Raw genomic sequence first — 26,833 nt, 5'->3', positions numbered from 1 at the left:
GAGGTCGGGATGGAGCCGAGGGGAAAGCAATAATGCTTTTACCAGGAGGTGAGCACAACTGGCGTTTCTGCTCCCTGCACAGCCTGCCATACACACACATTTAAAGAGGTACACATACGCACAAACCAAAACAGGGAGAAGGAGATACACAAACAGAGACTCACACAAATTAGCACCTTGGCGATTTAAATTTAGCTCCAAATGAGCTCTTCAGTGAGTATCAGTATAAATGCCCTCTACCGATTACTGTTATTTCATGGAAGCAGAAAAGTGCAAGTTAGTGTTTTTAGACTGTAATTGCTTATAGATTATGTGCAGATGTGATAAAATCTAAATTCTTTTGTGTGGCATTACAGAAAACTATTTTACATCCAATACAATTCTTATAACATGCGTTACTATAATTTATAAAGACTTTTTTTTTTTTTGCGATCAGAGCTTTAAAATCAGCAAACTAAGAGATGTGTTCCACGGAAAGTTCTACGCTTGTTTACATTGGAAAAGTGATAACATGTCTTCCTAAATCAAACTGAGTTATGACTAATCCCCCCCCCCCCACACACACACACACACACACACACATCTAGGTAACTGTATTTGGAAAGATAACAAATATTTTTTCAGGCTTTGCTCTGTATTTCTGCTGAAACAGTCAGATGCATGCACACGTGCACATACACACAAAAAACACACATCTTTGAATCATTATGCTCGGCTTTTCTAACCTTTGAGAATCTTACCATTACCACCTTTAACTCTTAGACCTATAATCCTGCCTTTAAATGTAAATCAGACTTTTGAAATATCTCCTAACCCTTAGAAAAAAGTAGGTGTCTGCGTACTGTCCTGTTTCCTTTGCATTCTGTGATTGCCAACACATTTATCACTCATGACTTTGCACATACACATACACATACACATACACATACACACACACACATGCACTTTGTGACCTGAAGTCAGCTCCAAATAAAGCATTGTTTTCCAAAGCGCTGATTTAATGAGCAGATTCTGGGGCCAAGACAAATGAAAATGCATGATAAGCAGTGACTGCATCGGTGATAACACCAAAAAACACGTTTTTTAAAATCTTGTTTATGGTAATGATGATGATAATTGCGACAATTAGAATTCTGATTTTCTTGGGACGCATGTTTAAAGTGAGTGTTGTTGCCGACTTTTTGTGCACTTTAAGTGGCTCGTTTTGTGTATTTTGTGTCCATAATGTTTTCAAACTCATCAGCACTTAAATTATAATATAATACCGATGCTTGAACACACTGTGTGACAATTTAAGGGTTTGTCCATTACTCAGTCTATTCTTCTCTTCTTCTTCTTCTGTGTGTGTGTGTGTGTGTGTGTGTGTGTGTGTGTGTGTGTGTGTGTGTGTGTGTGTGTGTGTGTTAGAGAGCCTTGTACCAGATGTTATTTTGCAGGAGAGAGCAGCTTCGTATGGCTTGTTGTAAAAAGGAGAATCATTACAACATAGATTAGGTGAAATATCTCTGAGGCTACAGAACTCGGCAATAATCTGATTTTGAAACTGTTGCCACTTTCTGTTGAGGTCGTCTTAATGTAGGGTTATAGATGCAGATGTATAAAATAAAATGTAACAAATGGATTCATTGATGGTTAATAAATCCGTTACTATCCCTTCAAATAGCTTATTAGCAAGTGAGAACCCAACAATGTATTTCATTTATCCTTTATTTATGGATAGGGTTGGTAAGTCTGGAAAAGGTAGATACATCCCAACAATGGGTTGTGTTTATTTCAGTCCTGCGAGGGCTACACACCAGATTTGTACCTTTTTTTAAGACAACTTTATTTTTATCGATGGCTATCAGGATGTGAAGAGGAAGTTTCTATTGAGGATATCTATTCTGCGTGGGAGTTTCAGTCAAGATGGGCTGCAATGAAGTAAAAAAAAATAATATATATATAAAAATACAAGTGATAAATAACACAAAAACAACAATTAAATTAATAACAAAGAACAAACAGAAACATACAGGAATCAGTGTAAAAAGGGCCGAGGGTATAAGCTCAACCTGGCAACCCCAAGCTTGTTCTTATTAATGGCTTCTAGCTAATGTATAAATGTAACAATTTATTATCCATTAACACGCCATTCATTTCTCCCTACCTTTCAGCCATAAGTCTGTTACTCAGTCGGTCCACCTCCTTGTTACACACCCAATAATGACACTAGCTTAGATGGGTTGACATTAAAAGCACCACTGTAATGAAGCACAGACTCACAGAGCTCTGTTCAAAATCCAAATTTGACCAAAATGTTTTTTTTTGGTCTGTTTTAGGCAAGGAATAATTTGTTTTGGCAAATGTGCCCTCTGGTTTACTGCCCCAGCTCGGTGAAAGAGAAGTACACATCCGCTTCCCAGCGCTTTTCTATGGGACTTTCCGCATCTGTCTCCCACGCAGTAGACGAGACGAAGCTGCCCAGAGACACCAACTAACTAACAGAATTAAACTGAACTGAAATTGTATCATTTGAGCCACATGTGTGCACACAAACATTCAGATGCACTGATGAGAGACTCTACAGATCTATTTACGGATTTATTGCAGAGTGACTCTTTTTCCTATAGAAGAAACCAGCCAATAATTTTCACTGCTATGTGTCAAATGACAAATCTGTCTCTCCCTCTCTGTCATTGGCTGTTTCCTGCACGGCAACAAGTCAGCCTGTGTTCCAGCACCGGCCCCGTTCCAGCTGGCCAAACTATTTACACTACCAGGCATAAACACTTGAGATTGGGGATGAAATCGGATTTATTGCTCAAGCCGGCCAATTGTTCGGTATCTGAAGTCACACAAAGCCGTTAGTGATTAGTCCATTCCAGAAGTATGAATTATTATTATTGTGTTGCCTAATAATCAAGAGTATCGAGTTTGGCTCATGGCCGCTGTTCATAATCTCTGAGAGCAACATGGTCTGCACATGTACCAGATGCTCGCTCAAGTTTTCCTGAAACACAAATACACACACAGCACAAATACACACACAGCACGAATACACAAATATGCACATGCATGCCCACACACTCTTTTTTTTCTCCATCTCTCTCTTTTGACTTGTCTCTCCCTATCTCTCTCTCTTACACTGACACACACACACACACACACACACACAAACACACATCCCTGTTTCTCACAGTCTAGTCTTTCTGTTGTTTGATTTACTCTGTGAACTCTGACCCTTGCCGGGCTGAGCTGGATGGACTCTTGGCCCTGCTGCTGCTCCAACTGGTTCATTTACAGCATAACCCAAATGGAACTCAGAGAGAGAGAGAGAGAGAGAGAGAGAGAGAGAGAGAGAGAGAGAGAGAGAGAGAGAGAGAAAGAGAGAGTGTGTGTCCTAGATACATTAACGGATTCATTCTAACCAATAATAATAATAATGTGTTTATCATTGTGGTCCAAAAATTAAACCTATTACCTTTTTTGTTATTTTAGATTAGATTTTCTTCATACATATTATTATGAACTACCTGCTGCTTCTAAACAAGAGTTGAAGAAAATGAAGTTTTTTTTTGTGAACCTTAGTCAGCACAAATGAAAACCTCTTTTCAGCGTTACACCCATCATTTCAGAGTTTTACAAGTCTCTGAAGGACTTTTTGTTGTTATACATTTCCTGTTGTTGTGAAGCCCAAATCAATTAAAGAAGGCAGCAGTGATGTGATTCCATCTGACCTTAGCCTGTGAAGAAACCACCACATGAGCCTGAGAGCGGGATGGTGGGAAAGAGGGTCCTTTAAACACAAGAAAATTAAAGCATCTCAAACAGAAGAAATATTGCAGTAACTTGCTAATTCATTTCTTCGTATGATTCTTTTAAAACAAAAACAAAAATGAAATGTAACTTTGGCCACTAGGGGTTTCTCAATCAAAACAATAACCAACGATCTAGTTTGATGATGCCGTGAAGCAGCGTTGGATCATGGGAGTTGTTGTCTTCACCTCCATTGCCGATGAAAATCTGACACAAATTCACACATGAGCAAACATGAGTCAAGTTGTTTGTTGACATTTTAATGGAGAAGTGTTATATATTATGTCAAGTTTGTCTGTCGCTTGTTTTTCACACAACTCCTTCAGATCTCAGACACATTAATAAGCTTCTTCGTGGTGGCCAACGATACGATGTCATCGTTTCATTTAGAAAGCTATATCCTTTGAGTTCTTACCTTTTAATTGAGGTTTTAAAATATAGAACTCATTCACTATTTCGAACTCTCTGGCCTCAACAGAGTCCTCAGTACAATGCAGATCCTTATCATGGGCTGTCTGTCTTGTCTCTCCACACATGTCTGAAAAGCTAAAAGAAAAACACATAGTATCGTCCTGAAATACGTAAATCTGCAGTAAATAAACCTGTCAGCACTTCTTTGAACATGTGAATCAAAAAGGGAACTTTATTTTCTACATTCCTTTGATGGCTCTTCTTAAAGTCATAGCTGTGGTATTTTGCAAAAAAGTCTCATCTCCGAAGGCGGTCCATCGCTTTGAGTTTTTAAACAGATGTGGGATCCCCACTGTTTCCTGCCTCACACATACATTCGGAAAATATTGAGTTATGAGAGACAATCAATGTGGGTTATGACTTCATAAAGCAATTTATGGGAAATACACTTCAAGGGATAGTTCACCCAGAAATGACCATAGTGGTGAATAGATAATAGATGAGTGCATTTTCATTTTTGGGTGAACTATCCCTTTAAGCCTTCTTGCTGAGCTTTAGATGAGAAGATAGGAGAGGTTAAAACTAAAGCAACAAGATCATTGTTGGGCTGATGCATTTAAATGTTAAGAAATAAAGTGGTTCTGTTTAGGCAACTCATAGCTGGAGTTCCCGTTTTCACTCGTGTGAAAAGCTAAGCTTGTGTTATGTCATACATGTGTTATATTTAGGGTGAATTAATATTGAAAACTCAGTCAAATACACTAATACATTAATTATCTTGTATTTTCAGTCATATTGAGAATCACGTTGTTCCAGGACATTTTAATTGAATTAGATGGTACGGCTCTTCGGTTTCTAAGATGTTCTCTGTCTGTGACACCCATAAAAACTGCAGTGACACACTTCCCCGACTCATCCCACCTGTTCAGACATTATTACTTTAAAGCACCATAGTAACACACGTCCTAAGCTGCCTGAGTTATTGGGTTAGCTCTTCTCCTTGTTGTGCAACACAACTCAATCCCTCGCTCTCAGTTCCCTTCCTAAGCCCTTGATAAGGAAGTGGACTGAATTTTCTTCTTTTTGTGTGTCCTTTCCAGCGAGACTGACCTAAAAGGGAGATGGGGGAGGTATGTGTTACAGTACAATAGCCGGTAAATCTCTCGGCAGTAACCACACCAGAGCACTGAGTACATGCTTATAGAGGGAGGCTAATCAGCTTTCTGCAGATGGGTTAATGTCCTTACAGTGGCCTAGAGGGGGGGGCCTATATTTAGTGTCCACTCTCTCCCTCTTAACAGGGGATAACACTGGCCCTGTTCTTCTCTCTGTCGCTCATCTCTCTCTTTCTCTCTGCTTTAATTCATCATGTGGGCAGGGACAAAAGGAAGGACTATGAGATTAAAAAAAATCAAAGAACGTAGATGATATGAAGCTGTGTATTCACTGTCAGCACAGATACGAGTGACAAAAAAAACCTCATCACTCATCAATAAGTTTATTAAAATGTGTTTTGGAATAAGGTTAAAGGCGTAGATGAAGAGAAGGGTGATGGAGAGAAGAAAGAGGTGAAAGAGATCATGAGAGAGAGAGAGACTAAGTAAAATATTTATTCTCAGTGTCGGCAGGGAAAGTGACATCTGGAGGCTGAGGCCTGCGGGCATTAAGAGTGATGCAGACCGGCAGCCAGTCTGCTCAGACCAATACCATGAGTCCCTGGAGACCAGTGCTCGACTGGTAGTAAGGTGTGTGCATTTATGCACAATATACCTGTTGTCCAAGTTCCCTTTTGGCTAATGAGGTCTGGCAAACAGCGCGATGACGGTCGCTGGCGGTTATTGACGTCACTTAGAGGGGAAATCCGTCACGTTCAGCTGTCACTCGCTGGCAGCAGCTATCCTGCCCTCTGGGATTGCGCGGGCACCTCAGGTCATTGACCCGATAAAAACTTCCGTCTGTCTGCCAATGCCCGGGCACCAGATCAAAATGCCAGAGCTCTTTACCTCATGTAAACCGAGATCCAGTGAGGTGAAGCATCCAGGAAACAGCATGTAGGGTGAGTGTGACAATGATGAGGAAAAAAAAAACACTGAAGGGAAGAACCGTTGTCTGAAGGTCTTTTTTGTTTTTAATTATCAAGTCGAAAAACTTTGCAACACAATCATCAGATCATTATTTCCATGTCCAAACAGGATGGCAGTTAAAAACACACGTATACAACTGTGACACAATCTCTTTGGAGCAACAGAAAAAAAACATATGAAACAGTTCAGAGCACAAAGTCAAATCTGCATCTCAGTTTAAACACAGTGTCCACCTGCGCTGCTCCGCCTCACACAAAGTAAAACACAAATGTTCCCCACACCACGAAGAAAAACAAAAAGATCTTTGACTCAATGACACAGCTTTTGAATCTGCCTGCTACAACCAGCCAAACACAAACTGTACAAAAATAGAGATCGATAGAAAAATAGGAGCTGTGATTAAACATGCTGAGTCTCTTGCACTTTTAAAGCTGAGAAAAATCCTGGCTCAATTCATTGCCACTCAATTATCAATGTGATTGTCTGTTGCCTGTAATCTAATTCATTCACTGTGTGGTACTTTAGGAAAATAATTAAAAAACTGACTGATTGTGCTTCCTTACACATTTGAAGCTTTTGTATCTGCTGGGTCTTTGACAGGTTTAATGCTTGTACATTGCTGAAACGCACACAATCCAACCTCCACCCCTCTGACAAACACACATCAGCATCACCTCCCAGCTCTGCAGATATTTGCCGACGCCAGTACAGGAGATACAAATCCTAAAACAGCTTGTATACATGGAAAGCAATCATTTTTTTTCTATTACAGTGAATATCAAAATGCCTTTGTACACAAAATATCGAGAAATTTACCATTCTATATATTTGATTTAAAAAGATGGGATTATATATTTGTATTGTTTTGATTTTATAAAAAATTTCATGTGTAAAGTGTTTATCACTGTTTCAATATGCATTTCAAATGAGTTGCACTTCTAATTTACTTTCTGTTTAAGATGCATTTGAAAACTTGAAGGTGTCCTGTAGAGTTTTTCACCACTAGTAGCGCTATGGATCAATGTTTTTGACAAGTGCATCCCCATTTCATTTGTATCGTGCATTCCTGCAATGATGCATATGCACATATTGAACCAAACAGGGCGTTTTAAAATATCAAAACTTCATATATCCACCCAACAGTTTTGTTTGACGTTGAGGATAAAACATAGTTTTATATTGTTCTTTACTGATCTGAACTCCACAGGGCACCTTTAAGAAAGGTTGAGTTGCATATTTCAAAGGGATTTATTAATTTGCATTTTACCTTCTGTATGTCAACATTTCAGCATGTAGCGTGTGTGCATGTTGATTTACACTTTTTAAGAATTACTTAAAACTTCTCTCTGGGATAAGTTGCATGTTTGGCTGTCAGGCTGTGCACTGGTCCGTTTCATGTTGCAACAGAAAAGGGCAGTTTATTCTCTCCTGTGACGAAACTGTTTCTCCCACAAGTACGACCTAATTTACTTTAACAAGCACTTTTTATCCCCCCCCTCCCCCGCACTATCCACCCCCCCCTCCACCCTCCCGCCCCTTCTTTCTACAGATGATGAGATTACGTTGTTACTTCCTCTTTGGTAATCAGGATGTGCGTTCGTCCAGCAGGACCGCGGATAAGAGCAGGCTTTAGCGAAACGTTGTCAAAAAAGAAAAAAGGAAATAAAGTTGAGGAAGATACATTTCTCAGTGTAAGAGACCCTTACTCAGGTATTGGTAAACTCTCACAATACATTCATCTTTAACAGGTGTCATCGTCGCTCGTCACTGAGACAACTCGGCGGCTCTCCGCAACCACAAAAAATGTCTCTTCCCTTTAGGCTTTGTCGAGGCACTTAAAAAGAAACTTATCCCTGTACAGGAATAAAGCATGCATTGTTTTGTTGTTGTTGTTGTTTTTTCAGTTCAAACAGAACTTGAGTGTCGAAGTAGATCTTTGGATTTGTAAACAGTATCGTTCCTCTTTTTGCATGGTCCGCCCTCCTCCCCCCCATCACACATACACCCACACACAGAGCAGAGCACATGTTAAAGGTCAAAGGGTTGCTGTTGTTGGATCAAGAATCAATATCTTCATTGCAGCATGTTCAATATCTTCAATGCCTCGTGTGCGTGTCTGTTCCTCTCCATGGCTGCCGCCTGTAAATGTGAGGGTCTGGTTTGTGTTTCTGTCTATTTTGAGTTCGCAGGAGGAAAATATCGTTATATCCAGGGTGTCGAGGACTCTGAGGCTGAGCTCGACTTGCGGTCTTTTCCACCAAATCGATCTTAGCCCTGATGAATGAACCATCAAACTGATGGTCCAGCCTCTGTCATTGGCATCTCTCCCTGTGTGCTCAGCTCCTTCATGCTGTTGCACCGTACTCCAGGGAAAAGCCTGTCTCTGGCCCACTGCCTTGCCTTCTTCCCTTTATTCTCTTCTTTTAACTGCGCCCTAATGTCTGTTTAAATTTGTCTCCAGCATTTCCTCTCTCATTTCCCTCAGTTTCCCATCTTACAGAAGAGATAAAAACATCATCCCTTTTGACTGTGCATGTGTTCCACCAGCTACACAATAAAGCATAGATGCTCAGAAGGTTTAGTTACAGGGCAACCAGCTGGCGTACATGGGATGCTGTGAAGGAGTAAGATACTGATGATGAGGAGGCGAGGTTGGACAGGCGTAGACAGGCTGAATCTGTGCTACATAATAGTTGCTGAAGTTGCCATCGCAGACGTAAGGGGCAGGCTGATAGAAGCAGGTGACGTTGGCAGCGTTGGGAATGGCGTTCTGCTCGGCCAGGACCCGCAGCGCCAGGGACGAGATGAGGCTGAGCGTCTGGCGCCTCTCGTGGCCCATCAGGCACACCGTGCTCTCCTGCACCACGTCGTACAGCGTGGCCAGGTAGTCATACTTCCTGTCCTCCAGGTCCACAAAGTGGTTCTGCAGGTAGGACTCCAGCTTCCTCCTCTGCTCGCTCACGTCGGGAAAGTCTATGAAGAAGCGCGAGCACATGTAGCGCTGCAGCAGTTTCATCTCGCCTTCTGCGGCTGCACGGAAACCCCGCACCAGGAGGTGACAGTACTTCAGTAAGCCCCCTCCCCGGATCTCTTCGGGACTCCGCGTGCAGATGAGGCGCTTACGCAGGTGATCGAGGGCGGTGGGGAAGTCGCCGTAGACGCTCTCCCCGAGGATTGTGGGGTGGAAGGTGGCAGCCATCGGGTGCTCTGAGCACTCGTAGAAGAGGAGGAGCGAGTCCAGCCGGATCTGGAAGGAGTCCACGCTGAACTCAAACTGCCGTCGAAGGGAGTCCACAAACTTTAGCTCCACGTTCTTACCACGGTTGTTGGAGAGGGAGATGAGACTCCAGCGGTCTGAGTCATTACACACCTTCACCATCTTTTGCACATAAGCCTCCTGAAAACCCAAAAGTGAAGAGTCAGACTCAAAGCACTGATATGTGCATCTCATGGTTTTGTAAGGTTTAAATATGTGAATCAATGAGTGAAAACTGAAGTCAAAGGACACTTGAGTCCCTGGTACAACAAGATTTTCTCATTTTATGTAGTTTTGTTCTATTCTCTATACTAAACTATCACTTGTAGAATTTCCATGAAGGCACTGCAGCATAATAAGAGCAAATAACAAGCGAAACTGAACCTGAATTATTTAAATTCTTGACTAAGCCATATTTTTTTACAAAGAATACACCACTCAGTCACCCACTCCTTTCTCTCTGTCTGTTAACTCCACCTCCTTGTTTTTCCTTCCTCTCACAGCTCGACTTTAGTGTTAGTTCCTGCAGCACTTCTGCCTATTTGCTCTGAAAATTACACTAAACATGCTCATCAGACGTGTTAGCTTTCATGGTTACAGGTTACAGCAAATATTGGGTCTTACAAGGAGATCATCTGGATACTTAAATCTGATAAAAAACAGTCTTAGACTGTGTGGGATCAACAACTGCACATAAATGCTTTTTTCACCATGATAAACTGTTGGTATAATGGATGCGTAAGGATTTGGTCTGTTGCTCATGATGTTTTACTGATCACATCTGTTGGTGGGCCATTAGTAGCCTTGGTAGTCTGTGGTATTCAGGTAACTGAGGGCCGACTGATTAATGTGGATCCGACTCCAATTGGATTAGACAGAATCCTCTTTGAAACCAACCTTTTTACTATTGTACGGCTCATATCTGTGCCGGTTGGGGTGTATTTGTGGAAGATCTAAATCTTGTTAAATGTAATAGAAGAGAATATGCAAACAGTAAATGTGACCATTGACTGGGAGGTGCACATAACTTCAGCAGTGAGAGATCTGTAATTACATGAGTGTGGATGGAAATGAGAGAAAGATGGAAAACTTATGTATAGAGCAAACTTTCCTGGAAGGTTTGAAAGCCTGAAAAGGTTAGAGGCAAAATGTAAATTCTGCTCTGCAAATAATGAGATGAGTACAGGTTATAACATCACACTTTACCTTTAAAGTCACTGGTGTGATCTTCTCTTTATTCACTCCCTCTGGCAAGAAGTCTAGAAGAGAGTCCAGGACGATATCTTTCACTATCTGAAACTCCATCTCTCCTTTCAGGTCGGCGCAGAATATCAAGTCCAGATCTTTCCAGCCCAGCCCGCTGTCCTCATGCAGGACGTAGCTGGCAGCGGAGCCATTGAGGCGCACCTCCCGGACATGTATCCGCCTCTCCTCCATGCGGCTCCGGACCACCTTGACGATGTCTCTCGGCTTCACCTCCAGCGTCGGGAAGCTCCAGCGGCCGTGGATGGGGATGGAGCCGGTCAGGATGTTGTCCAGCCGCTGCACTTGCTCCCAGTTGAGCACGCTGAGGCTGATGCTGTCCCCGTCCGAGCCGCTGTTGGCCGCAGCGGACTCGTCCATGCTGATCAAGAGGGATGCGAACCACAGAACTTTGCACTACCTGCCGTCCTGTAGAAACGAATCGTTGAGACTGAACTGTATCATAACATCGAGATGCTGGACGAGGAGAGTGTCTCTTTACGCATGACGAAGGAGAAGTATCTGGGCGGCGTTCTGCTTGTCCTACTTCTCCTGCGCACCAAACAAAGTCAATTCGCGAGCTTAGTCCAGCATCTGCTGCGCTCCGGTCTGTCGCCACACTCAAGCGATTGTTCCCCACAGCATCAGCTTTTCACAACACGCCAACGACTCACTGACCCATCCATCACATTAAAAGGAAACATTTCTAATATTTACTTCTGTCCTCTTTGGCTCACTTTTACGCACGTACCACACAGCCAACAAGAACTTTTACGCATCGGCGACTGGCTGACCCCCCCCCTGTCAGCTGCACACCTACTTCCAGAAAGCGGTGGACGGCTGCTTGTCCTTTACATTTTGGCCGTTTCTCCCTCGTAGTTGCTGCGCGATGCCACAGAGATGCAACTCCACAGCTGCTAGAGAAGTCGTCGTGCGTCCAGTCTGCGAGGCGCGCGGGGCGGGTCGGTTTGACTGACAGTCCACACCTCCTAATAGCTGCTGCCACTTCCCACGCGGACTTTGAGTGGCTGCGAGCCCGGAGACTGAGGCGTGTCTGGAGAATGGGCGGCGCAGCAGAACAGACAGAGAACAGTCGTGTTCGACGCTGACCCCCTTTTCGCCCGGAGTTGACTTCTCCTGCACCCCCTTGTTCTCCAAGACCACTTGAGTCAACACCTCTATAACTCCAGAGATGCAGCCAACCTCTAAACCCCCTGTATCATGTGTGATCAATAAGGAAACCTACTAAACAACTGATCCAACACTGCACTGAGGTTTAACTCACTTAGAAATATACATATAAATACATATATAATACAAATTAATACAACTTTATTAATCCCAGCAAATGCATTTTAGTTTGTAATTACGTTTAAAATAAACTGAACTAATCTTAAGTAAACTTTAGATTTTTTACTTTCTGTAAATTTCTTATTTTCACTTATATTTCTTAGACTTAATAGTTATAGTTTTAATTTCTGTACTCTGTCTCATATATTTATGGTATCACTGTAATCTGGTGAAAGCTGGCACAATAATTTCCTTCGGGTCTAATAAAGTCTTATCTTATCTCCAAAAGAAGATCAATAAAAAAACAATATACAGACATCCTCTAATATAATAAAACACTTAAACACCATAAAAGAGCCGTTCAGTTGCATTGAGGTAAAAGTGCAATTTCGCACAAAGTGTGTGCAGCTTATTGGAGTCAACTTTAGAAGCCTGATTCAACAAGTTTCTAATAGTATGGAGTGAAGAAGTGTTTTTACCAGGTAGAGTCATGGTTTAACACTAGGAATGGTATGATGTAGGTGTGTCATGAATACTGAGAACTAAGTTAAATATGATTCACTCTGGATAACATTAAAACAAATGTTATAAAGACAAATAATGACATTAGTCTTACGTTAGAGTTTCTCAGGAGCCTCATAATTCACAAGTGAGTCTGACGAAAGCTCTGCACATAACCCCAACGCCCTCTAGGGGTGGTTTTTCACCCATTCATCATTTGGCCCTGCAGGCATATGTCTGTAGCATCTCTTTAGTCTGTATAACATTGCAGCAAAGTTCCAATAAACCTTTGTTTTGAGCACACAACCTGTATGTATAGCTCTTTAAAGTCTCATGTGTGCTTAATGATCAGTTTAAGGGTGAGACTTTACTGCTCACTTAACGCCTCTGATATGCAGCTTGCACAGTAAGCTGTCTGTCAGTATGTAGGGTATAGGCCACAGGTTCTGCCGCGTAGGATCTATAAGCGTAGTGCTTGGCACGTATATGTATATCTGCGTCACTGCAGACGAGCCCATAAACCAGCTTACCACAGATTACCCTTGATATGCAGTGACACACGTTCATGCAGACACACACACAGACATGAGTGAAGGGACTCATGCATGCACATTCGCACCTCTGTCGATTATGCTCTGCATCTGACATTTCGAGGTAGTGTTATATGCAACTCGCAAAGAAACGGTCAAACGTATGTGTGTAACAAGTACAGATGTTGCAATATTTATTTTCTGAAACTGGACTTTGCGGATCTGCCTGCTAACCCTGTATGGAAGTGATGATTGCTATCATTCTTGTGGCTTATCGTTAGTGTTCTAATTGGCAACAAGGGTGCCAGTGTCACTGATCAACTGTGTCATATCAACTGACGCCTTGCATATAGTACATGTCCCCATTTTACTTGAGGTAAATGCTACACTTTGGAAATCACTTCTTCTATTTCGAGGGGAGAAGACGAAGGGATTTCCGGTACCAGAAAATGACAGTTTTATGTTGGTGAAACTAAAACTCGGATGGATACATAGATTTGCGTATACTTGATGACGCCAAACCCAGGATTTTCCTCCATATCAGAGGCATTTCTGATGCTGGTATCGGAACATTTCTAGTAACAGGCTAAGCTTTTAAACTTTATAAAACACAATCGTCAAACAAATATTAATCTAAATATTTGAATAAGCTGGTGGAATAACTGAATTGCAGTGCAACCACACAGAAGAGTTATTTGTTCAGAAATCATGTCATGTTTTATAACCTGTGATGTCTGGCTATAGGTGAATACATATGTGCTGTATCTCATGACTGTATCTGTCAAGCACTTGAACCATGTGGGCACAGACATCACATGCTTTCCCATACATTTACTGTGTCATTTCATTATATGCCATGAGGCCTTCAGCTTCACTGTAAATAATCAGCATAGATGGGATTTATGTGTAGTGCGTGGGAGCTGTTTTCACATGGTCTTGCTTCTAACCTGTGAGTCATCGGGTAAACAGTGGACCATGCCACAGCCACTTAGTGTTAGCAATAAACAAAAGTCAAAATTTAAAATGATAATATCCCAGCAATCATTTAAACATTGAGAGCGTTGAACTGCCAATGAAGATGTTGTGCAATGATTCAAAAATAGTTACAAAATGGAGACGTGCCAACATCCGGGACGTTACCTGATCACCGGTGGACGACCTTTCTTGACATCCTGCTGATAAATATGGCGTTACCATGAACCATCTATTCTCCTGAAGTTTATATGCACAGTGTACTCTCAGCAGGTTATCACATCTTGAGTCCAGATAAATGATTTATTATTTATGTTATGTTCTAAAATGGTATAACTTACGCCAAGTCTGACTCAAACGTCTGTTATACGTCTTAACAATGTGTACATTTCCAATGCAATGAGAACTTGAAACTTTATTCGAGTTACAGACATCATTGTGACATTTCCTGGTTGCAGACACTGCAGCTCCAGAGGTTCATACAAGGCAGCTGGTCAGTCACACCTGTCACTTTCCCCATTCACCCACTGGCACAGTGTCAGGCTTACTGCCGTGGATACTTACCATGAAGCAGTGACTTACCTGATCTCTGACCTGTGAAGTGGATGACACCGGCTTGGTATCCAATGTGTGACGACATCAGAGGGCTGGCGAGGGGATTGTCAGACAGACCTTTTGTCAGGCTGCCAAACCAATCATCACTTATAGACACAAATTTGTGTGTTTGAATACGTCCATCACCGCACTTTCTGAGCATTGATGTGCACAATGCTCATGACTGTTGCGTATTTTTATTTAGCATGAAGCTCTATGTGTTTGTTAGTTTGTGTATTTTCTTTGTGGAGATCTCCCTCTATTTATAGAGCCAACTAAAACCACGGGCTTCATTCAGAAAGTCAGACATATTCGGGCAACACATCATTTGCACCTCACTTTCTGATCACTTCTAATGTGACTCACCTTCACCCTGCAAACTTTACTGTCAATCATGCATTCCCCCTCTGCATTTAATGCTGCTCTTCCCTTTTTTTGCTCATCCTCTCTTCAATCCCCCTTACCGCCATTCCTACATGTGGAAGTTGATTAAGAGATTACAGTGAGTCCGTTAGCTGAACGTGCCTCCACTCTCCTCCTCTGTCCCTTTACCCACCTCACTCCCTTAACATGGTTTACTATTTTTATTTTTGGATTTCTATTAGTAGGAAAAAATCCACCTTTGATACTGGGTTGTCCCAACATGCACCTCTCACTTGGCCCTTCGACAGAGTACTTACATCTACTCTCCCCATTGGTGTAGACTGGGGAGCAAAGGAGGTTGTTCACAAGTGGAAACTAAGAATTTAAACAAAAATACTTATTAACACATATTTTCTTACAATTGTTATTGTTTTAGCAAAATTGAAACCTCAATTACCTGGGATTGATGAACAAAGTTGCTTTAGGGGAGGTGATTCCATGACATTGTTAGTTAAAATGATACGAGTTGTTTTTTGGTGCAAATTTTGTAATGGTCAGTTACCATAAACACCCTGTGGCATCATGTCTAACAACAATAATGCTAGTGTGAGCTAATTTGTGTTTTAACAGTCTATCTGATACGTTTGGAAGATGCTGATATTACCTGGTTAAACATTTATCCAAAGAGTTAACGTTGGATTGAGCAATTTGGCTTTAATGTTGAGCCCAGAATCTGTAAAATTTCAGGGAGTATCGCCACTTTATGGAAAATATATCATCAGGTTGTTACGACTTGTAAACGAAGAAGCGTTCGACATTAGCATCACGTGTTTGGCTAGCGGAAGTTTGGGCCTAGTTCACTGTGTTTGGTTTCGTTGGTCATGTCCAACAACAATCAAGCTAAGTTATGTTTTTAAAGTCCATGTGATTTGTGAGGAAGATGCTAACATTAGCTTGTTAAATTTGGCAATATGGCTTTAAGATTGAGTGCATGAATCATTACATTTTGTTGTAAGAAGTATTTGGTCGCTTTATGGAAAAAAACTAAATTGATCTTCACCAGGTTGCTATGACTTGTGAATAAAGTAGCTAGTTAGACTTAGCATTGGATGCTTGGCTAGCTGGATTGAAAATTGTGCTTTGATTGATCCCATTGGTTCGACCTTGTAGTTGCACGAACAGTTTTGAAATTAGCATAACTAGATATCTGTATTTTCTAACTTCTGTATAACAGAACGCTGAAGGCTGTTTAATACATCTTCTCTATTCCCTTTAAAACAAACAGAACAAATGTTTTCATGCATATATATGTATATATAACATATATATGTATATATGTATGTTATTATCAGGGACTGTAGTGAACACATTGTCCTCAGTTGTGTTGTGTTGTGTTGGGTCTGCTGAGAACCAACATGTCTTGCATCTCAGAAATAATTGTATTTAAACGTCCTGCCCACAATAAACTGTTGAACTCGTGATCTTATTCAAATCACTCTGGAATCAGCTGCAAGAAATGACCAACCTTCTTTTCCCACTTCTGTGCAGGAAATTCACATTGTCTGCATGACTCCAGCCCGTGGAGCTTTGACACACTACAGCCTACAGTACATGTGGTTGTGAAGCTCACGGTGTAGCCGGCGACGCTGTATCCAGGCAAAGTAAAACTTCAACTGTGTCTTCAATCAACCTTCCCAGTCAACCTTGACGAGTGCAATAGTGTAAGCCCCCACTAAACTCTTGCACAGCCACTAATGAGATTCGCTGACGTGCCCTGCACTGTAAGCCATGCTGCAGCGCTCCTACAACGTCTCCCTGGTATCAGTATGCTCATGGCAAATATAAATTATAAAGGACTGTTGTTATGAAATGAAGACAGAACAGTGGAATTGAGATCAAACATGTGCAGGGTTGTGATTACAGGAAAAAACACACTGTTGGTTATAACTCAAACATGACCCACATATGTGCAGACACATACTGTAAATGTAAAATGTTTATTCAAGGTTCCATGCAAAGATCATAAACTTATATTTGATGTTTACAAGTCGTCGATCATTGACTAACACAGACATTTGTATAAGAACCCTTCGTGAACTGAACTGAACTCAGTCAGTTAATGAAGTCCCAGAGATTGATCCAGTCCTCCTGCTCTGTAAGTCAATACGTGCTTTGTTATTTTAACAAACTGTTCTACTTCCCTGACCTGTCATGACTGAGAGCAACACACTGTTGTAACAAAATAAACAGGAAGTGAATCACCCGATCTGTGACTCGGCTTCCTATCTGATACTGTGGTCGGAGATGTCGAGGCCACATTGATATGTGCTGTGAGAACAAACATGCAGATGCAAACATCCACAAACATGTCTCCTTTGTACAAAAACTGAAATTAGCCTGAAACAAAGACAGAGTTTTATAAACCCAACAAACCGCTGTTTCCCAACTTGCAGTTTAAGGCCCTTACAAAGTTTAACTAGGGGATTACCAGCAACTGCTTTGGGTCCTGCAACTCAGTTGGGCCCAAAATCTGTGCCACGTGTTCCAATTTAATTAAAAGTGTTTGGAAAAACACAAGTTAAGCACAATATTAGTAAGTGATCTGATGATCTGCTTTATTACTCGTCTGAGGCTCTGTTTCACTAAGTTGTCCAGAATCAACATTTCATTACACACCAAAAAAGTCACTCGGTCAAAGTTGACTCAGTGTGAGTCAGAATAACAACAGACCAGTTAGTCAACTTTACCCAACATCAACAGGTTAGGGGCTATTTACCCAAAAAGTCAATATGACATTTTGCAAAATAATATAATATATATAATATGCATATATAATAGATACATGTTACTTATCTATGAATAATGTGTAGTGTAGTAATATGTGGAAAATTTGGGGAAACAATGACAATATTTCTGCAAAACTTGCTGAGCTTGTTGTGTCCAACACTGAGTCAAAACCTTTTTATTTTATCATATATTTATAACCGTATAAAGAAAACCATAATAACACATGGGTCCAAAAAACTTTAAATATACATTAATATTTGTAAGAGTAATAAAATAAGTAGTTTACAAGGCATACTGGGTAAAGTTAACATTATATTATGAAATAAGCCCAAACTGGGTAATTTGTGACCCTGTTATTTCTATAGTGTGAATACATTATTTCAGTTTTGTGTCTACGTGTTGCACCTTATTATGTTTAATGAAATTACCACATGGCAAATAGAGGAGTTCGATCTGGCCCTTTTTGTTCACCCTGCAAATGGTTAAAGACACAAGTGCACATTGCTTTGATTTGAAGGATCTCAAGCCCACGAGGCTGGGAACCACAGCACAAAAACCAAAGAAACTTACTTCATCTCTCTGGAGCCTTTTTATTTTTTTTAATTTAATTCCTCCTTCCTCGTCAAAAGCCTTTCTTCCAGTTTCATAGAGAACATGGAAAACCCCTCACTAGTTCCAACAAAGGTCACATTCACACAGCATGAAAGACCACGGTGCCACCTGCTGGTTGACAGCAAACAGCCCACGTTCTACTGGACTGACCTGCAACTAATCAGTGACTCTGTTGAAACATCTCTTGACATCTCGCTAGATGGCGCTCTTCTCATGCTGCTCAAACAGAACTTGCAAACACTTAATTTCTCCTCTCTCTCATTTCCCACACGTTAGTCTGCAGTGAAATGTAAACACATGTATTTGTACAGCTGTGACGGGTAAGCAGTGTCATCCCAGAGCCAACTGAGGTTATCTGATCCTTTAATGCGATGGGTTATGGTCCTGTTTTCAAAAGCTGAAGGATATAGAAGCCATTTATTACATAGACGCACAATGACAAAATCAACCATATTGGTTATCAATCATTCAAAGCATTTCTCCACACGTTACATGTGTAGAGTGATTCATGGGGAGACTGAGCCCCTTTTCTGTTTAAGATAAACCTGACATTACATATATTCGACATATTTATGTGCTATGGGAAATCTAAGTCATTACAGTTGCAAGACCACCATTATGTCGCCCCGGCAACAGTTCTGCTCTGTTTCTTGTCTGTGAGACAGATGGCTCGTTTGACTGTAGTTGCAAATGCTTCATTTCAGCTTTGTTTTGACTCTGCACATGATTTATGATCTTGAACGAAGCAAAAGTAGGAACCGATTGTCTTCTGTGTGTGTGTGTGTGTGTGTGTGTGTGTGTGTGTGTGTGTGTGTGTGTGTGTGTGTGTGTGTGTGTGTGTGTGTGTGTGTGTGTGTGTGTGTGTATTTGATCATGAACTCTGCAAGTACATGTAAACAACAGGATAGACCACATACATTTGCATTTCCTTTTAAAGCATCTGTAACCTCTTATCTGCTTTCACAAGTGAGATAACACACTCTGCCGCCTCAGTAACACCATATGTTGACATGGCACGATAAAGAATTCAATGCACAACAAACACACACATGCAGCCACACTTTCTCTGTAACTGCAGTCAATCTGCAGGATCAACATATGACAGCCTCGTGCTCAAATCAGTGGATTTTATGGAGATGTGTTTTGCTCCAGAATATTTCAATGGTGAGATCTTGTAGGAAATCCATCCACTGTGCGAGCTGCAGGCTGCAGGTGATGTGGCAGTAATTTTGCATGATGGTCAGTCATTTGGCACTTTGCTCTATCATGAAAGCTTCAGGGTGGAGCTGCACTCCTCTGCTCGTCTGTCTCCACGTCTTTTTTCCTCTTTTGAGCACGACCTCAGTGAGAGGTGATTTGGGGTGAGGTGTTCTTCCCTCGCTCCCACCGCGCAGAACAGCAGTGCACAGGGAAATGAAGGAGAGATGAAAGATAAAAATACTGTCTGGTGTATAATTGAGGTTCTGGATGAAGGGAGTGAAGACTGCACGGAGCGATGATGAGTTAGGGAGGGTGAGTAAGAAGGGGGTTGGAGAGCATAAACAAAACATTTGGAGCAGATGTGGACAGATGATGAAGATCCTTAAACAAAATTGCTAACTCTAGTCTAGGACCACGTCACCACCTCACATGCAGCATCCAGCCAGCTGCTCCCATCCAAGCCTGATGTCACATACCACAGCTTTCCCCATTTACCTCGCAGGAAAGTGCTTTCCTTCCACAGCTCTCGACTTTGCTTGCCATTTTGCGCTTTGTCTAACTTTTTCTCTTTGGCCAACTTGCTTATGTCTTTCATTCCAGACAGTAAATCAGTAAATAGTGTAAATTTAAAAAAGCATCCAAAACACGGCCTCAATCGACCTCATCTCCTATAGACCCAGGTATTCCAGAAACTCCAGGGTCAGAGGTCAGGAATTTGTCACTACTCTTACCTCCATAAGCTAAGGAAATGAACAGTATTAGGCCAAGTGTGCAATTACCAACAGGTGTTTGATGGTGTTCAGGGCTTACTGGTGGCTGCAGGCCTTTTGGAGGGAGGTTTTAGAGCAGTTGAGGATACCAGTTGTGTCTGGGTAGTGTTCTTTAAAGCACTGGGGCATGGTGACACAGATAGTTTCCCGCAGAAGCCACTGAATGTATTGCCTCAGATTTTCTTCCATTAGGTCAATCCTGTAGCTCAACGACGCTCTGAGACACACTAAACCTCTTAGCCAAGTCTTCCTGGAGCAGATTAAGCGTTAACTTCATCAAAGTCAACAGAAGCTGGTCTGTTGGATCAAGCTGAAAGGTTCCATTGTAGAGAGGTTCAAGGTGGTCAGCCACTGAGTGAAAAGCAGGAAGTGACGAGCGAGTACACAGCAAAGAGAGAGCCTCGGTCCTTGGAAGAGTCTCGGTGAGAGGTTCGGCACATTGAGTTCCCTGGTGAGCAAAGGCATCAGGTGGAGCCTTGAGGAGTAGCTGTGGTCGTCATGTGTGCAGTCCCAACTTCTCTCTGGGAGTACGGCACATCCTGTTCATCCATGGTCTCATGCTCCATGCTGGGTGTTGCATTGTCATCTAAAAAAATAGTCAATTGTATTTCTTACTTATATGTAGCCTATGAACAAATGAAAAAGAAAACCCCTACTGTAAATAAGACTATGAAATTATCCACAAAAATTGCAAGTGGCAAATGAGTTTATGTGTACTTCCAGATTATGTAGTCATGCCCATACTTGGTCCTGCAGACAGCCATAGATATGCAACCTGTTTCAAAAGACTATATAAGGGTTAGGCAGGCAGGCAGAGGCAGGAAGTAACAGTTATTCAATTTAATCTATTCAATGCACAATATTCACATGAGTTTACGGCATATCTGTTCAATTTAAACTATGCATATTTACAGAATCTGTTCAATGCACAATATTTAGCTTATCTGATCATGAATATGTTCTGCAGCACAGCAGCTACTACCAGCATTATGTTTTTCCATATAGGGTTTGCCTTGAAATGGCCCCAAATACAACTTTTCTAGTATAAAAGTTGTCCTATGTTCGCAAATATATACCACTACTGTACAACATGAAGCTCATCTTCTGCTCCTGCAAATATTTCAAAATAAAAACGTTTTCTAAATGAATGAATTCAGTCAACAGAAACGCTAGAGTGTTATTATTTTAAAATGGGTTCAGGAAGTGTTGCAAGCATTTATGATGAAAATGTGGTGAACGATTATTTTCACAGTTTATTTGGCTGTGAACCACATGCAGCCGCAGTTTCGAGGTTTATGAGGACATAACCGAATTCTATTTGAGGAAACACAGTCCCTAGGACCAAGCGACGAACCTGGGGTGACAGGGCGCTTTCAGTCGCCGCCCCCTCTCTGTGGAACTCATTACCACCCCACATCAAAAATGCCCCCACACTGCTATCATTCAAATAGGCCCTCAAAACCAGCCTCTTCAGACTTGCCTTCCCACGCCAATTCAATTCATGTGGCTTCCACTGATCGCATGGATTCCGTGACGAGCTCTTCAAATGTGTCTTTCTCCGTTGCTCCAAACATTCATCGCTGGAATGTGTCTTATCAAAAGAATTTATTGAACTGGATTCCAACAGGCATCAACTTCGCTGTTGCCTCATAGATAATTGCTGTGTGTTTATAATCACGTCCTTTCCTGTTTGGAGACACACGAGGTCGATTTTAAGTGTTTGTTTTGGTGTCTTTACATCTGTGTGGCGGGTTAGAGTTACATCAGATGTAATATCTTTCATCAACAGTAATTACTTGACTACCTCAGCATGTTGCCTCTACGTGCAAAGTTGGACCAATACCTTCACTTTTTGTTCCAACAGCTGATTGAAATGCAACTCAATGATACCCTCTCTGGTTTTTAACTCTTATTCCAATCATCACTCACAGAGTAATTGGGTCATCTCTGCGGCTCCAGAACAATTAAAGCAGAGGACAGCTCATCAATATGTGCGATACTGGGTCACGCTGAGGCAGAACAGAGTTGCAGAAACTCCGGCCAGCTGGCTGAAGGCGCTCTTGTGAAACCTAATCATGGGAATGAGCAAAAAGCCCGATTAAGATCAACAGCTGCATGTTATTCCTCTTCATTGTTATTCTTCCTCAGAATCTTCGGGCCGGCTACAGTTTAGGTGTCAGCAGAGTGAAGCACACGGCAAATTGTTCTCTCCTCCTACTTTGATTCTGCCTCCTAAAATTTGTCCGATCTCGTGTGAATTGATTCATCAGTCTTCTCAATTGACTTTGGCTTTGTGGAACTAAGAGAAATACAAGTTGTTGGGCTCATCTCAAGAGATAACTGATCATTTTCTATCTGTTAGTTTTGACAACAAAAATGGAAAATAAAAACTAAACATTTTGTGTTGTCTTGGTTTAATTTTAAGCTGAATATAATGGGAAAGTTGACAATAGCTAAAAATGCTGGTAAGCTAAAAACCATTCAGTAATGCGATTTTCATTCCAAGGGAAAAGTTTAAACTTGAACATCTGCATTGTAATGGGACGGCTGTGCCCAGGGAGAGGGTCATCCACGAACCAGAAGATCAGCGGTTCGATCCCCGGCACCTCCAGTGTGCTTTCCGAAGTGTCCTTGGGCAAGATGCTTAACCCCAATTTGCTCTTCATGGCTGTGTAGAGAGTGTATGAATGACTGTGACAGTAACAACACTGGGAATAGAAGCGCTGCATGGATGTGTGCATGAATGAGTAAATGTGACTTGTGATGTAAAGCGCCTTGAATGGTCAATAAGACTGGAAAAGTCCACTTACCATTTCAATAGCATCATTTTGGTATCTATGTGTTTAGTAATCAGAAAATGTATTTCAGGTCAAGTTCAATATACCCCTTTTTAAAACAGCCGCAGTCAACCAAAGTGCTGAACTGGTGTAAAATAAAAACTAGAAACAAATGAAAACAGAGAATAAATGGAAAATGCAAAAGTTCTAAAACATTAAACATTACAGATAAGTGAAAATTGCACTGCAAAGGCCTCTATTTCTGTGCCTAGATCTCTGGACATCTAGAAGCATCAGGTTGGTTGACTTCAGTGCCCAGAATAGAGTATGAATATGCAATAGTCCAATTAAATAAAGTGGTGCCTGCCATTTAAAATCTTAAATCTTTTTAATGGGTCCATTATAAACATAAGAGTTCAGAGACATAGCAAGGATAGAGATATAGCAATTAAACATGAAATAAAAGTCAGAGGGGACATAATCCTGGGCTGTACCACGAGTTGTATGTGTGTTGTGAAACTTGGCGTCAAAGCAAACCTTTCTTTTCCATATTTGCATGGATCCCGATGGAGGAAGGATGATAAAGATAGAAGAGAAAAACATGCAGTAGAGAGGCGGATGATTTATTCCTGTGCCATTATGGATTCAGCTTGACATCCTCACCTTGCCAAACTGTCTCCCACTAGCTCACATGACTGAGTGCGGTCCCAGAACAGTGGATAGCTCTTATTTAAAGAGGCTGTCAGGGCCCAGCACAGTCGGACAATAGTGCAGAACACAAAGAGTGGAGGGGATGCCAAAAAGGAAAAAATGAGAAAAGAGAATCACTTTGCACTTTTATTTATTTATTTGCAAGTAAATGTGACCGTGCAGCACTCAAAGTATGTATAATAACCACAATGGAGTCTTGCACAGACTCTGTGCTGGTAAACACGTCATTGTTACCTCTACGTGTGCCAATTCTACAACAACCCAGATAATAAAATATGCATGAAAACACAAAATGACTGTGGATGAATGTTAACGTTTCCACAGCCTTTCACTGAAATAGTTCATTACAACGTGTGTGTTGTGTGTGTGTCATCCTCCTTTCTCTGGAGAAGAAACAGAAGTAACTTCAGTGTGTGTGTGTTTCTTCAACTGTCACTTCCTAATCTTAGGGCTTCACCGGCTCCAGGGGCGTTGTGTCTGAAGTGAGATTATTGTGCAGCAAAATGAGCTTTAATTCAACCTGATGCTAGCTTACCCTGTATGATCACTTTTAAGGTACCGAATCCTCATAATCAAGCTTATAATCACATCTTATTCTGCGCTCCACCCTGGAGCCAATATTAAGTTTAGCAGAGGTTCAAGTCCAAGAAAAATACTGGCCTGTATCCTGTGTCCAAAAAGCCAATAACCAAAAAGTAACTGGTTTTTATTCCAGATGTCAGGAGCAAGTAAAGCCTGTACCAGTTTTTTTTCCCCCATTATATTCAACTTATTGAACACATTCACTACAGATGCTAATATAATACATTGATTTTATTTTCCAAGATGTCAAATGTTGCAATTGCACCAGAACGACAAATATGGTTTCAATTAATTTAGAATGTTACCAGGGCAGGAGTTAGTAGATCGGCCATGACTCCTCCTCCTCATTCATTACATACTGATCATCACTCTCAGAGCAGTAACACAAGGTGGGGGAGAGAGACATACAACACATGGCCAAAAGTATGCAGACACATTAATATTACTGCTGTGTGTGATTCTATAACAGCCTCCTCTCCTCAATAGTTCAACCCCTTTCAGCCATAACACACACAGCCATAATGCTGCTGGATGGGGTTGAAAACGGAGCTCTGTGCATGGATCAGCGGCATTGTCATATTGACTAAGATGTACCTTTATTGAATATGAACATATTATCGTATCACAACAAAACATGGAAAATTACCCCAGTCCCGAAAATCCATAAAAGTTTGTGACTGTACATACTTTTACCACCACACAACACAGTGTAGATTAAAATAGTTTTTAATCTTAGAACTCATATGATGGATGACTGGATGATGGAAGATAGATAAAGCTGATATAATTCGGTCTTGTTTAAGGGTGCTGCGGTGCCATAGATGGTTTCGACTGGAGTCAGTGTTCTTATCGGTGCAGACAGCAGTTTACAGCTAATGAAAATACCTCTGTAGCAATAAATCAAATAATCTCAAATACATGTATAGTTTAGTGGCTCTGTTGTCGACTGAAGAGCTCCCTGCTTTAATGACAAGCAAGAGTCACATTATAGCTTACGTGCTAAAAAGGAAAAGTGTTGCTCAGATAAAAACCTGTGAAATAAGTTGGTAAGTTCTTTAGACAAAGATCCAAGATTCACAGATCTTTTCTTGCTCACATCAGCCTTGAACCTTCTTTTTTCTGTAGGAACTGTCGACCCTAGCATCAGTGTCCAGGTTCAGCCAAGAATTACAGGTCTCCAACCGGTAAACACATGGTGGTCCAAGTCAGACTGGTGATGCGTAACGTACAGTGACAGAGGAGTAAACATAACAACAGCACAAACAAGTGTCTCTTATCACAGCAGAGGATCTGTAAACAGAAACGTACGCTGGACCACACACACGCAGTGGAAGAGAGGACAGAAACATACACATTAAGGACAGATAGCCACGTCCCACGAACACAGGCCTCCACTGACACACACACACACACACACATCTGTTTTGATTTGGAATAACAGCGGAGCAGTGATGTTGGAGTGATGGGCTGATGACAGTCAGCACACACGTCAGCGTGTTTATCAGAACTTTGCTTATTGTGTTAGTAAAACACTGACGGCTCTGCACGTTAAACCTCATCACATGTTATCACAGTCAGTGGTTTTGACTTAAAGGTTCCTGAAATAATTTGGGTGTGAGTTTCAATGTCACATTAGATTCATTTTCACGGTGAAAGTGAACAAAAATACACAAAGACAACTGGATTGTGTACAAGGTTTACAAAACGTATTGTAAATGTATAAAAGTTTTTAAGTCATTTAAGTGACTATACGTTTATTTTGATTTTACTGCACGTTAGAACATGTTGCTGTTTCCCTGTTGGATAAAGCAGACAAAATAATTCAATTAAGTCATCCATCATTTAATATCTGTTTATATCTAACATACATTCTTCTCACACCAGCCATTGACTAAGTTGCCATTAACTGCAGACTTTGTATTTATTATTACAGTAATATTAAATATCATATATATTGATATCATGCTATTTCATAATGATCAGCATATATAACATATAAAGACAAATAATTGGTTTTCTCTCATCCTATTTGTTGCAAAAGTTTATTTATTACTACACTGTATGATGTCATAGTGAAGTCACGATGATGGCATTCCTAGGATTATGAATTATTTACATACACACAAACATTTTGTACACACACACACACACACACACACACACACACACACACACACACACACACACACACACACACACACACACACACACACACTCCAGCTAAGAATGGTAATAATCTGTGGTTTTTATTACATTGTTGTTGTAACTCTACAATATATAGAACTGGTATTATAGAGGATTTCCAGTCTCCATCAAAGAACTGTTCCACCCCAGTTTGTACCGAAGCACAACTGTA

General features: G+C 41.2%; 1 protein-coding gene across 1 annotated transcript; it reads right to left on the bottom strand.

Annotated features, from left to right (window-relative positions):
- Positions 1–6,316: 6,316 nt before the first annotated feature.
- On the bottom strand, positions 6,317–11,762 carry LOC117758882 (terminal nucleotidyltransferase 5A-like). The gene is made up of 2 exons (XM_034580905.1): positions 10,753–11,762; positions 6,317–9,687 (listed from the first exon to the last, which is right to left on the bottom strand). The coding sequence occupies exons 1-2, from the start codon at positions 11,167–11,169 to the stop codon at positions 8,869–8,871; spliced, it is 1,236 nt and encodes a 411-aa protein (XP_034436796.1). The 5' UTR covers positions 11,170–11,762; the 3' UTR covers positions 6,317–8,868.
- Between the last annotated feature and the right edge of the window lie 15,071 nt (positions 11,763–26,833).

Source organism: Hippoglossus hippoglossus, chromosome 24 (genome assembly GCF_009819705.1).
Source record: "Hippoglossus hippoglossus isolate fHipHip1 chromosome 24, fHipHip1.pri, whole genome shotgun sequence".
Classification (NCBI taxonomy): Eukaryota; Metazoa; Chordata; class Actinopteri; order Pleuronectiformes; family Pleuronectidae; genus Hippoglossus; species Hippoglossus hippoglossus.
This window is presented reverse-complemented; position numbering and strand designations above follow the sequence as displayed.